At 38.6% G+C, this 14,617-nt stretch overlaps 2 protein-coding genes across 2 annotated transcripts; both read left to right on the top strand.

Moving 5' to 3' along the window:
- Positions 1-2,235: 2,235 nt before the first annotated feature.
- On the top strand, positions 2,236-5,591 carry LOC121373431 (plasminogen-like). Its single transcript, XM_041500083.1, has 2 exons — positions 2,236-2,575; positions 4,387-5,591. The coding sequence occupies exons 1-2, from the start codon at positions 2,239-2,241 to the stop codon at positions 4,662-4,664; spliced, it is 615 nt and encodes a 204-aa protein (XP_041356017.1). The 5' UTR covers positions 2,236-2,238; the 3' UTR covers positions 4,665-5,591.
- Positions 5,592-10,317: 4,726 nt separating this feature from the next.
- LOC121373011 lies at positions 10,318-11,058 on the top strand. The gene has a single exon (XM_041499453.1). The coding sequence runs from the start codon at positions 10,318-10,320 to the stop codon at positions 11,056-11,058; it is 741 nt and encodes a 246-aa protein (XP_041355387.1).
- The last annotated feature ends 3,559 nt before the right edge of the window (positions 11,059-14,617 follow it).

The following is a 14,617-nucleotide window of genomic DNA, read 5'->3' as shown; positions in this document are numbered from 1 at the left end:
GAAGTAGTATTTGACCAAGTGTGAAAACACGAGTTCAGTAGCAAATTGCCGACTTCGAACATTGTGATGATCCTTTGTATTTCTACTGTCACAATTAAAGAGATTGAGCTAACCTGAGACCTTTTCACCATGTATTTCCGTCATTCTACTCTCAAAATTAGTTGTAATCTCTGTACAAATGCGTAGTGATTCGTTTTCAACCCTACATAGATGTTTGGTGGTAATGCTAATATGAATAAATGTTGTTATGCAGATTCGGGCGTTTTCGTTTAATCCGGGCAAATGGAAGCCCGTACGCTTAGGAGAACAACATCTCCCTGAAATACTATTCTGGGAAAACAAAACCAGTCTACTGTTTAATAAAACCTGCACCCCCACCCACCCCCACCCCCACTCCCATCACTTGCACATCCCAACCCCTGTACACCCTCACCCATGCACACTCCCACCCCTACATACCCCAACCCCCTGTTCACCTCCACCCCTGCACACCTCCACCCCTGTACAGCCCCACTCCCTGCACACTCCCACCCCTGCACACTCCAACCCCTGTTCACCTCCACCCCTGCAAACCCCCACCCACTATACAGCCCCACTACCTGCACACGCGTCTCATTTGGTTTTTGGACAATGTGAGGAGTCAGGGTTGTCAAGGTAGCAGTACACAGTTAATTCCCTTGTGTAGACTGGCGCGCAAAGAGTTTGCTTGTTGGGTTTGTGCAGAAGGAAGGAAAGAAATGTTTTATTTAACGACGCACTCAACACATTTTATTTACGGTAATATGGCGTCGGACATATGGTTAAGGAGCACACAGATAATGAGAGAGGAAACCCACTGTCGCCACTTCATGCACTACTCTTTTCGATTAGCAGCGAGGGATCTTTTATATGCACCATCCCACAGAGAGGATAGTACACCAATTGTGGAGCACTGGCTGGAACGAGAAATAGCTCAATGGGCCCACCGACAGGAATCGATCCTAGATCAGTCGCACATCAAGCGAGCGCTGTACCACTGAAATACTTCCCGCCCCACGGGTTTCCACATGTTTGAAGGCTAATTATTTGGAATAAGAAGTAAATTCTTAAAGGGACAGACCCTAGTTTCAACGCGTGAAAATTAACTCTAAGTTTATTTAATCTACAAATCTGTAACACATTTGGATAAAGATACAATTGAGTGAAACACGAGTCTGTGACTTTGAAATGGTGAAATACCCTCTAAAAATAGACAAAAACTCGAATCCACAACTGTTACTTCTCAGACGCACGTGCGTTTTTAAAAATATGAGAAATGCAGTTTGTGATATTAAAAACACCAGGATGTTCCAAAACACTTCGATTGTACAGAAATTGATAATCTAAATCATAAAGTATGATTTTATATGCCTTAGTGTTTAAAAACTAGGGTATGTCCCTTTAAGCTTTGTGATAGCCAATGAGTTATTGTTTTAAAATGACAATTGGTTTGTCACCAGCAGTGCAAATGGTTTAGCTCTAACAAGGCTTGGTATTCATACACCGGGTTTTCCTTGTGACAAAAATGGTGCGTGATCATTTTGGGTAATTTTCAAACAATCTGATTTTGTGAAATATTCAATAGCTAAACCTTTATTCAAATGAGGCTTTTTTAAGGTTTGATGGGGAAAGTTTCCATATATATATATATATATATATATATATATATATATATATATATATATATATATATATATATATATACATGTGATATCCGCCAACTCCCGCTTGGGCTTAGTGTATATATGTGAACATTGCCAAAAATACACCCAAAAGCATGCAGTTTGAACACATGACTATGTCAAAATGCAAATATGTTTGACATCCAATAGCCGATTAATAAATCAATGTGCTCTAGTAGAGTCGTTAAACAAACCAAACTTCTTCTTCTTCTACTTGATTATGACACCACCTCCACCTCTCAGACACATCCTAGATCCGCTCCTGGTTAATCAGTTTAAATATAAAGCTCTTGGTATTATGCAATATGGTGTTTGTTCTACCGTGTTCGACTGCGTGTTAATAATTCACAAACCCCTTGGTTTAGTCAAAAAACGATTGCGAAAAAATCGAAGAAACCTATTTTTACTATGTTTTGCTTATACACCAAGTTTTACTGTATGTTAATAATTAACCAATTGTTTCTAACCAATGAGCATACGTAATGAATTAAAAACACGGTGCTTCAATAAAGAACCGATCACTTCTACATCCGACAAGATGGCTGCTCGCTCGTTTCTCCTACGACCACGTCGTCATATGGTTGTCTTAGTTGTGTTGTTCTGCTGTGTGAATATTATCACCAATCAAACTTGCTCCAAAATCGAACCTTTCTCATACGTTCCATGCTACGCGGATTTTAACGTCAGTAAACTGGACTTGTATAACGTCAGCAAGTTCAATTTTTTTCAATGCGCAACGGATTGCGCAAACACCCGGAATTGTTGGTCGTTTCTTTACAACAGCCGCCATCATACATGTGCGTCGTATCGTCTAAAACCCACAGATACCAGTCTATTTCCTGAAGGAAAATATTATCTGAAGTATGAAACAGAAGGTAAAGTTGATGACATTTTTTTTAACGTTTTAATTTTAAAGTTTTTGTTTACTTTCAGGTGGGTGTTGTTTATTTGTCTGTTGTTTTTTTTTTTGTGTGTGGGGTTGTTTTTTTTCTTCTTCTTGTGTTTTGTTTTTGTTTTTATTATTATCATTGTTTTTGTGTAATAGCAACTGAATCTATAATTTTTTTTCATACCTATTACGGTATGGACATTTGCCACTAGTGAACAATTTAGCTTATTCACCACTAATACATACACTACAGGAACAAACCCGTTAGTATCTGCGTATTTAACCGGAATATTATTGATGGGAGGGGGGTGCTGTCGGGTTTCCTCATGTAGTTTGTGTATTAGTGGATACTAGTCGTAACATATATTGTAGTCTAGTCTAGTCTATTCTAGTGGTTGCTATGTAAAATATTTGTTATCGGCCAACTCGAAAATGATCGATGTCTACATAATTGTTGTTGTAATAGAGCGAGAATCTTTGTCTCCCGTGTGGTAGTCAGCCATTCCGTGTTTTCGCTATAGAATAATATCTGATTGAGAGAGCGATCATAACTGTCCAAATATCTGTCTAACTCTCGTACGGCAGAGTACTCGGGCTAATATTGTCTAATGTATAATAATATTTAGTTTTGGGGTGGGGTTTTTTTTAATAATTTATTGTCCCGAGAAATAAGAGCAAGATCAAGGTTGGGGTCCTCGAATCATTACTGTACAATTTTATGCTGTATACAATTTTTTACAAAAATTATTATTGTATAATAATGTTTGTTTTCATAGACGTCGGAAGTGGGAGGGGATCAGGGGCACTGTACTCCATTAGACGATTCGGGTGAATGAAAAAGATGACCTCTTAACATAGGTGGCTGCCTAATATAGGTTGGGTTTTTTATAATATATTATAACATGTAGGAACAGACCCTAGTTTTTAAACACTAAGGCAGGTTCTTCACTATTAGAGCCATTTATCTCTGAAACCAGACAGTACCTTCATTGTATTGTTTAGATTATCCATTTCCGTACAACAGAAGTGTTTCTGGTCATCCTGGTGTTTCTAATACCACAAAATGCATTTTTCATATTTTTAAAAACGCACGTGCGTCTGAGAAGTGACGGTTATGGAATCGCGTTTTAGTCCATTTTAAGGGTATTTCAACGTCACAGCCTAGTGGTATAACGCTCCCTTGATGCGCGGTCGGTGTGAGATCGATCCCCGTCAGTTGGCACTGTTGTATCTCAATGGGTGTTTCTGGATTTAACCACTAACGAATTTAATTACACAAAACCACATGGAACTTGAACCAACCACTTTACTAAACTTGTGCTGTCCACTACACTCTGCGCATGCGTATACATATGGTGTACGTGTCAACTACACAGTCAGAATCAGAGGGAGCAGTTATTGTCTTTAAATATATATAAACACATATATACAGGCACGTTGGGCTATTTCTCGTTCCAGCCAGTGCACCACGACTGGTATATCAAAGGCCGTAGTATGTGCTACCCTGTCTGTGGGATGGATGGATGCATGCATATAAAAGGTCTCTTGCTATTAATGGAAACATTTAGCGAGCTTCCTCTCTAAGACTAAGGGGCCTATGTTAGAATTACCAAATGTTTGACATTTAATAGCCGCTGATTAATAAATCAATGTACTCTAGTGGTGTCGTTAAACACTTTTAACTTTAGCCCAGTGGTAAAGCGCTCGCCTGATGCGCGGTCGGTTTAGGATCGATCCCCATCAGTGGGCCCAATGGAATATTTCTCGTTTCATGTGTTTCTTAATTTGTTCTTGTAGATGACTGCGGTTCTTCGCCGAAACCGGAACCAGAATGTTACCTTATCAACGAGACGTATGCTGGGAGAAAGATGACGACACAATCCGGTATAACGTGTCAGAGGTGGGATCAGGACTCTCCTCATCGTCAGTTATACCAGAACGTGGACAGGTTTCCGGAAGCGACGCTATCTGCCGCAGAAAACTTATGTCGAAGTCTCGATAATCCGGGAGACCCCTGGTGTTACACAGTGGATCGAAACATAAGATGGATGAGCTGTGGAATTCCTATTTGCTGAAACGGAAAGACGTCCGAACGTTCCAGCATGCATGCTAATTCTGAAACTAACCTTAACCCTAAACCTAAGCCTGAATGAACTGAATCTAGGCAGACATTCGATCTGTTGCAGAAGAAAAGTTTAAAGTTTGTTTTATTTAACGACATCACTAGAGCACACTGATCTATTAATCATCGGCCATGGGATGTCAAACATTTGGTAATTTTGGCATATAGTCTTAGAGAGGAAACCCGCTATATTTTTTCATTTGTAGCCCAGGGATCTTTTATATATGCAATATCCCAGACAGGATAGCACATACCACGGTCTTTGATATACCCTACAAAATGGTCTGTTTAAAATCTGGGGCAGGACGTAACTCGGTGGTAAAGCTCTCGCCTGATGCGCGGTCGGTCTTGGATCGATCCCAGTCGGTGGGCCCATTGGCCTATATTTCGTTTCAGCCACAACTAGTGTAACAAAGGCCGTGGTATGTGCTATGCTGTCTGTGGGATGCTTCTTTCTTTCTTTCTTTTTAACTGATTGCTATTTTCAAATTTCTGCCCAGTTTCAACTCTAAATTATATGTGTGGTCCATAACCACATGTCCGATGCCATATAACCGTTGTCGTAATTAAAATGTGTTGAGTGCGTCGTTAAATAACACACGCTTTCCTTCCTTCTGTTTAAAATCTGTCAGTGTTTTTGCCAGAAAGAAATTTTTGGGTATGGCGCTATGGAATTGAATGCAACCACAGTCAATTGGGGGGTATTGGGCGTCTCCCCCAGAAAGAAATGGATTAAGTTTAGGGTCAGGTTTAAGAAAATCATGCTGTAATGATAAGAATAATTAATGTTGTCAAAAGGTTAACTTTAAAAAAAAAAATCTGCAAAAATATTTGGATATGGCGCCATACCCATTTTACCCTCTAGCAGAAACCCTGTTGATGTGTTATGTCATGTCATAGGGTTTTACGTGCACATTCAGAACAAGCTGTTGTAGCGCACGCCTGTCGTGCTCCTCCGTCCATGACAGGAAAGGTGGGGGGGGGGGGAGGAGGGACCGCCTGCACTGGCAGGTGTTGATGTGTTCAGTATTGATTTCCTTTTATGGCAATTCATGTTTTGTCGTGCATCCCCGTGAGTATTTTGTTTTTACGTTCGACTTGCTTTGTCGATAATAATAATAAATACATAATAACAAAACAACCATCTGTTATGGAAACACTGCCGATACAGTTTGTTTTGTTGAACCGCACCACTAGAGCAGATTGCGTTATTAATCATCGGCTATTGGATGACAAACTTTTCTCGTTCCAGCCAGTGCGCCACGACTAGTATATCAAAGGCTGTGGTATGTACTATCCAGTCTGTGGGATAGTGCATATAAAAGATCCCTTGCTACTAATGGAAAAATGTAGCGAGTTTCCTGTTTGAAACTATATTTCCAAATTACCAAATGATTGACATCCAATAGCCGATGATTAATAAATCAATGTGCTCTAGTGCTGTCATTAAATAAAACAAAATAACATATCGAACAGCCAATGTATGTTTTTAACTCAATTTTCTCCCAATTTTGGACGAGTTTTGCAAAAGTATTTAGTCAATAATAATTATCGTGTTACATGGTTATTTACAACAGGCCTCTGAAAATTGCAAATCTAATTTTGCGTAACCTATTTTTTGCTCGCGTAAAATTTGGAGCACCATTTAGCCTCCTTGAATATAACCTGTTACGCAAGAAGGAAATGGGTTACCTGGATTTATTTCTGCGTAACCGATAAATGGGTCACGCAGATTTTTAATTCTCAGAGATATGTACAACAGCAGTATCAAAAATGTATGTACAACAGCAGTATCAAAAATGTATACACAAAAGCAGTATCAAAAATGTATGTACAACAGCAGTATCAAAAATGTATACACAAAAGCAGTATGACATTAATTTTATTTACAATAGTATTCATCATATTTGTGTACAAAAAAACACACAACATATTATTATTGAGTAGATTTAAAGTGTCCTGTTTAGGATATCAAAGTCTACATATTCAGTGTGTTTCTGATCACCTTAATACATGTATATATATATATATATATATATATATATATATATATATATATATATATATATATATATGCCTATAATAGCTGTCCCAACAATTTACGTAACTGTGCTGTGACAAGGACCTTTGTCAAGTAATTTTAATATTGGACAAAACAGAATATTTATATTTACATTTAGTAGTAATTATTTGCATATTTGCTTGTATTCTGTAATGTCTGGAACTTTGCCATTTATTATTGTTATTGTTTAATGAAATTCTCAGTAGTGCAGTTTGTCGTGTCGCGCACTATAGACAAAAACGAAATTGCGTAACCATTGTTATTAGCGATCGTTTGGATGCACAATGCGATCTACATTTAGTTGTATTTCAAAATAATATGTTTATAGTGTATGAAACTATGTTTATAAATGATCGACTGTTTTGACAAGCTGCCGAGAGCGACCTTGCCCTTCAGTAAAGTTTATTTTCCTCCAAAACTTGTACGATCGATTAGCTATTTTCTTAGCTAAACGAATCCTAATATTGTTTGTATATTATGACAAATCATTTTATTAATTAATTGAGATAATAACTGAAAATCTGTTTACTGTAATGTTAGTGCTTTTAGGAATTATATCCTTGTACGCTGAGAACCTGTTTACACATACTGGTTGCTAAGGTTAGATATATCGGTACACAATGTTTGTAAACAACAGCATTAAAATGCTGTTTTTATAATTACCTCAAAGGCTTTTCATTGAAACTATTTTGTATTGAAATTAGACCAAAAACGCAATTGTGTAATGATAGTCTCATGTTTATGCACATTAGAATTTGTGTGTATTATTAGTTTGAATTCCCCATGTATTTGCAATGCACCATATATGTAGCTTGTTACGGTGCCAAGTAAATAATGTCGTTTTTATAATATCCTCAAAGGCTTTTTCATTAAAACTATTTTATATTGAAATTAGACCAAAAAAGCAATTGTATAGTGATAATCTAATTTTTATGCACATTAGAATTTGTTTGTATTGTTAGCCTGAATTTCCAATATATTTGCAATGCAAAATAGCGTGTTGCTGTGCCTGGTCAATAATGTCGTTTTTATAAATATTCTAAAGGTTTTTTCTATAAAATAGTTTTACGCTAATTTTAGACAAAAAAAGCAATTAAAAATGTTAGTTTTATATTTATGCACTTTAAAAATTTCCACTATTAATTATTTCAAGTTTGTAATGCTTTCGCTATGGACTAAACTGACGTAAAAAAGTTGAAGTTTCTCTGGATCTAGAGTGTGCATTTATAAACTGTAAATTGCAAACGGAAGCTGGCCCAAAAAGCAATTACTTTATTTATTGAGCAATTGTGTGCATAACGTAATCATTAAATGAAATATTTATTTTGTAACGGTAAATCTCTTCCTAGCGTGACGTAATTTCTGATTGGCTGTCATGACGTCACATGGTACTATAAAAAAAAGTATAAAAGGCTGACGTCAATGGACGTCAACGGTTGTTCTCGCACTCGTTCGTGGTCTGACAGGCAAACATTAAAAGCATGTCCCCATTTTCCAACTTTCCAACTTTCTAACTTTATTACATTACATACATTTAAATCGACACTGGAATAAAAGTAAATTTTATTAACTTACCAACTCTATTTAATGAACTTCTTTCATGGAAGTAATCATCTTCATAAATCAAGGTTAATATTCGTTCCTCGTATTCAGCCTTGATACATGTCGTCATGAAATCGTGCCACAAAATGCTTAAATTTCATTGGATGCGATGAGATCTGATTGCAACGAATCGCAACGCTACTTATATGGTGTACACTACCAAATCAAATCCCATAGACGACAATAGTAACATATGCGGCTAAAACTCCTACCTGCAATGTATCAACCGACATAAACGCCACGGATATAAATACTACCATCCCTTACACTTAAAGTGAATCAGAAAAAAATGGGGGTCAAGCTGCTCGTTTCTGAGATAACGGGTAGCGTCTATGACTACCCTAGTTTCGCACAAAATTCGAGTACTTTTTTTTACAGGTACCCCATACATGTTTCAAGCACAAGGCTACTTGACACATTGGTACTAGATGAAACAAAATTGCACATTTATTTTACCCAGATGAAACTATTATTTGTTACAGCCAACACACTCACATTTATAACCAATCACAGGACTTGTGGTGTTCACTTCTCTATCAAAAGTTGGGTGCACCTCGAACTTTGACCCAGCCGGAAGTTATTTGGTATAGTACTACCTATAGATTCCCTTGTTATTGTAAACAAAGATGGCAGAGTCAGCGTCCGTGGAAACGTGTCGTGTTTGTCACGATATGTTAAAAAAAAAGGTTTCGGCGGTTAATTTTTTATATTGCTTTCAAGATTGTCGCATGTTACCGATGCTGTGATTGGTCAGCGATGTCATCGTGTAAGGGACATAATCGGTGTTACAAATTTTCTTCCAATAGAGGGCGCTAGTAGTGGATATCAGTAATCTTGACTACATGTATCAAGGCTGAATACGAGGAACTAATATTAGCCTTGATTTATGAAGATGGGAAGTAATATGTACGAGCAACTGTAAGCTGTTTACATTTATTGGAGATACAGTCCTCTCTGGTTTGATATAATTAGAGCTGAAAGGAAGAGATCTATCTGTTGGAAACTTACCTGTGAACATTAACTTTATTTTTATTTACTCATAACTTTTAAATAAATGTATAATTCTGGAAACTGAAACATTGTGAATGTTATTTGTATTCTCTGGACACTGTTGATATCCTTGGGACGCGGCTACAACAAATATATTAGGAAATAAAATGAAGTTTAACCTAGTACCAATTATAGTTTATGACCAGGCCTGACCTACATAGAGATTATTGTACGAGCTTGTGTGTCGTACTGATTTTACGAAACGAGTGTCAGGATTATTGTATTACCCGAGCGAGAGCGAGGTAATACATGAATCCTGACACGAGAGTGTAATAATTTTTTTATTATCCATATTATCCAAAACTATTATTTTCGTGAATAACAAGCTGGGACCATTTCAAAATGTTTCAAATGTAACTAAAATGAGACAACGAAACGACGTCATTTTTAGAAATTGCGTCATTTTGATGAGCGTTTAAGCCGCATTGTTATGACGTCGCTTCACAAAATTACGTCATTCGTTGTATTTCCTTGAACAAGTTGAATTATGTGGATAATAAGGTCTCACTACACAGATGGCATCTGTGATTGAAACCGTCGATGCTCAATATTACAAAACGACATGGGTAAAATACAGCCAGAAAGCGTACAATTAAGCATATATATTGTTTTAATTCTTCACCAATTCCTAGAAGTGAATATGTGAACCATAACATGTGTCACAATTAGGAACAATAGTGGACCGTCATCAATGAACTCTCACCCAGAAGTGATCTGTGTAGTGAGACCTAAAATGAGACAACGAAACGACCCCATTTTCAGAAATTACGTCATTTTGATCAGCTTTTAAGCCGCATTGTTATGACGTCGCTTCACAACATTACGTCATTCGTTGTATTTCCCTGAATAGCTTGAAGTATCCCACCCACCACCTGGACCCGAGTCTATACAGATGGCTCTGCAGAAAATGTGCGAAATGGGGGAGGTGGTGTCTACATACAGCTCTGACACCAAGTCTGTCGCCACTGGTCAGTTCTCCACCAACTTCAGAGCTGAAACCTGCGCCTTACTTCATGCTGCTCAGATCCTGAATGGAAGAGACGACCCATTTTCTCACACAGTCTTCCTCACTGATTGCCGAGCCCTTCTCCAGAGTCTTCAGTCCACACAGATAGACAAGATCCTCCAGGATACCAGAAGGGAACTCCAAACACTGGGCTCCAAAACAAAACTGGTGTTACAATGGATCCCCTCCCACTGTGGTGTTATGGCAAATGAAAAAGTTGACAGACTCTCCAAACTGGACAGCAAACAGGAGCAAACTGCCCAACAGATGTCATACGGTAAAGTCAAGACCCTTCTAAAAAAACACTTCAAGAACATGTGGAGGCAGCGTCTGCATGGAATCTACCAGCTGAACAGGTCACAACAGGTCATCATCTTCAGGCTGAGAACAGGACATTGTCAGCTCCTCTCGCATCTCTTCAGGCTGAAAATCCCTCACACGGACGAGTGCCCATGTGGCATTGGTCCACAGACACCAGCCCACATTATCCAATCCTGTCCCACCTTCGACACTCTGCGACAGCAAACGTGGCCCAGTGCAGTGGATCTAAGGGAGAAGCTGTGGGGACCGGCGACGTTGCTAAGGCTGACTGCGGACTTCGTCCACAATACCGGACTACCCATCTAACATGGCCGGGATCGCAGAAGAAGAAGCTTGAAGTATGTGGATAATAAGGTCTCACTACACAGATGTCATCTGCCATTGAAACCCATGTTAAATTGCCCAACTTCAAACGAAGATTGCCAATAGAACGGGTTCTCATTGGCACTAACAACATACACCATTGCGAAAATACATTATATGAGCATTTATTTTCACTCCAAAATTGAGAACATTTCCGTCTAATTGTTTTGCTATATGACCGTATCTGGCTGTAGTACCGGTCCGACCAGGTGGTTCATTAACCGATTCACTCAGGCTGTCTCTTGCGCTGTACACCCATGTCCCAAAAGGTCGATACACAATATCACAAAATAATATGGGTAAAATACAGCCAGAAGGCTTACCATTAAACATATTGTTTTAATTCTTCACCATTTCCTAGAAGTGAATATGCGAACCATAACGTGTCACAATTAGGAACTATAGTGGACCGTCATCAATCAACTCTCACCCGGAAGTGATCTGTGTAGTGAGACCTAAACACATATAACTAACGTGAAATTACAGTTGTAATTCGCTTGTTGGTCGACTTTACCAGCATAGTCCCTTTAAATTATTTTAATTTGTTTTCTTAATAATTATTTATCAAATTATCTGAAACAGGATTATCACATATCGTAAATTGCAAAATGAAAGCAATCATCAGGCGAACAAGTAGCCGAGTTGTCCGTATGACTGTATGATACAACCCCTGCAATTGCCCACGGCAATTCGTAATGCCGTGGAGATTGCCGTGGAGGTTTTAGTTCTCCGCAGCACTTTTTCGCCTTGGACTATTGAGAATTTATTTTTTGAATGACGTTTTTTGCCGTGGACACTTTCTTAATTACAGGGGTTAATGATACGGCTCCTGCAGCTGGGTGTATACCACAGAATCAAATCCCATAGACGACGATAGTAACATATGTGGCTAAAATTGTTACCCGCAACGTTTCAATCGACATGGATATAAATACAATTACCCCTCATCCTTAAAGTAAATTAGAAAGAAAAAAATGGGGTCAAGCTGCTCATTTCAGACATAACGGGTAGCGTCTACGACTACCTTAGTTGCGCACAAATATTGTCATGCTATTTTTAGTAGGACCAAGCAAATGTATCAAGCACAGTGGTAGATGGTACACTGACACTAGTTCAAAGATGGCGCAGTGGTTACGCCATCGGACTACACGCTGGTAGGTACAGGGATCACAGCCCTATACCAGCTCCAACCCAGAGCGAGTTCTTAAGGGATCAGTGGGTAGGTGTAAGGCCACTACACCCTCTTCTCTCACAGTAACAACTAACCCACTGTCCTGGACAGACAGCCCAGATAGCTCAAGTGTGTGCCCAAGACAGCGTGCTTAAACCTTAGTTGGATATAAGCACGAAAATAAGTTAAAATGAAATTAAAGATGAACCAACATTTTTATTACAACACTCTCGCGTTTATCACCAATGACAGAACTGGTAGTTTTGGCTGTGGGATGAAAAGTTGGGTGAACTTCGAACTTTAACCAACTCGGATAGTCTTTGGCGTACGGCTACCAGCTAAGAGCGGCGTTGATTGTGTCACGTGTCCACACGCGTTCCTCTGTGTTACTGCAAGGGAGCGCCGTGTTTCTTTGTGTTTCTTCATGTAAGTTTAATGTCCTGATTCGACTTGGAGAATACTGAAACAAAAGGTCTGTGGCATCAGATTTAGGAAACAATTTGTATTTTAGACACAGTAGCTGACGACCATTTGGTTATCCAATTTCCCGTATCTATTAAATAGAGTCCTATTACATACAGTCCTATCACATACAGTTCTATCACATACAGTCACAGTCCCATCACATACAGTTCCATCACATAGTCCTATCACATACAGTTCTATCACATACAGTCCCATTACATACATTCCTATCATATACAGTCCCATTACATACAGTCCTATCACATACAGTCCCATCACATGCAGTCCCATCACATACAGTCCCATCACATACAGTCCTATCACATACAGTCCCATCACATACAGTCCCATTACATACAGTCCTATTACATAGTCCTATCACATACAGTCCCATCACATACAGTCCTATAACATACAGTCCCATTACATACAGTCCAATTACATACAGTCCTATCACATACAGTCCTATCACATACAGTCCCATTACATAGTCCTATCACATAGTCCCATTACATACAGTCCCATTACATACAGTCCCATTATATACAGTCCCATTACATACAGTCCTATTATACAGTCCTATAGTCCTATCACATACAGTCCCATCACATAGTCTCATTACATAGTCCCATTACATACAGTTCCATCACATACAGTCCTGACATACAGTCCCATTACATAGTCCTATCACATACAGTCCCATCACATATAGTCCTATTACATACAGTCCCATTGCATACAGTCCCATGACATACAGTCCAATTACATACAGTCCTATCACATAGTCCTATCACATACAGTCCTATCACATACAGTCCCATTACATAGTCCTATCACATAGTCCCATTACATACAGTCCCATTATATACAGTCCCATTATATACAGTCCCATTACATACAGTCCTATTATACAGTCCTATAGTCCTATCACATACAGTCCCATCACATAGTCTCATTACATAGTCCCATTACATACAGTTCCATCACATACAGTCCTGACATACAGTCCCATTACATAGTCCTATCACATACAGTCCCATCACATATAGTCCTATTACATACAGTCCCATTGCATACAGTCCCATGACATACAGTCCTATTACATACAGTCCTATTACATACAGTCCTATTACATACAGTCCTATGATATAGTCCCAATACATAGTCCTATGACATACAGTCCTATTACATACAGTCCTATCACATACAGTCGTTTTATATACAGTCCTATGACATACAGTACTATTGCATACAGTCCCATCACATACAGTCCCATTATATACAGTCCCATTAAATATAGTCCCATTACATACAGTCCTATCACATACAGTCCTATCACATACAGTCCCATTACATAGTCCTATTACATAGTCCTATTATATACAGTCCTATTACATACAGTACTATTGCATACAGTCCCATCACATACAGTCCCATTATATACAGTCCCATTAAATATAGTCCCATTACATACAGTCCTATCACATACAGTCCTATCACATAGTCCCATTACATACAGTCCCATCACATACAGTCCCATTACATACAGTCCTATCACATAGTCCCATTACATAGTCCCATCACATGCATTCCTATCATATACAGTCCCATTACATACAGTCCTATCACATACAGTCCCATCACATGGTCCCATCACATGCAGTCCCATCACATACAGTCCCATCACATACAGTCCCATTACATAGTCCTATTACATAGTCCCATCACATACAGTCCCATCACATACAGTCCTATAACATAGAGTCCCATCACATAGTCCCATTACATACAGTTCTATCACATAGTCCTATCACATACAGTCCCATTACATACAGTACCATTATATACAGTCACATTACATTCAGT

Source organism: Gigantopelta aegis, chromosome 5 (genome assembly GCF_016097555.1).
Source record: "Gigantopelta aegis isolate Gae_Host chromosome 5, Gae_host_genome, whole genome shotgun sequence".
In the NCBI taxonomy this organism is placed as follows: Eukaryota; Metazoa; Mollusca; class Gastropoda; order Neomphalida; family Peltospiridae; genus Gigantopelta; species Gigantopelta aegis.
Note: the sequence above shows the minus strand (reverse complement) of the source record. Positions and strands in the feature narration are given on the sequence as shown.

What these genes read in the sequence shown, in the direction of transcription:
- LOC121373431 (XM_041500083.1), top strand. Translation starts at nt 2,239, where the DNA reads ATGGCTGCTCGCTCGTTTCTCCTACGACCACGTCGTCATATGGTTGTC. An exon ending in TCTGAAGTATGAAACAGAAG is followed by an intron (nt 2,576 to 4,386) that starts GTAAAGTTGATG and finishes TTGTTCTTGTAG; the next exon opens with ATGACTGCGGTTCTTCGCCG.
- LOC121373011 (XM_041499453.1), top strand. Translation starts at nt 10,318, where the DNA reads ATGGCTCTGCAGAAAATGTGCGAAATGGGGGAGGTGGTGTCTACATAC.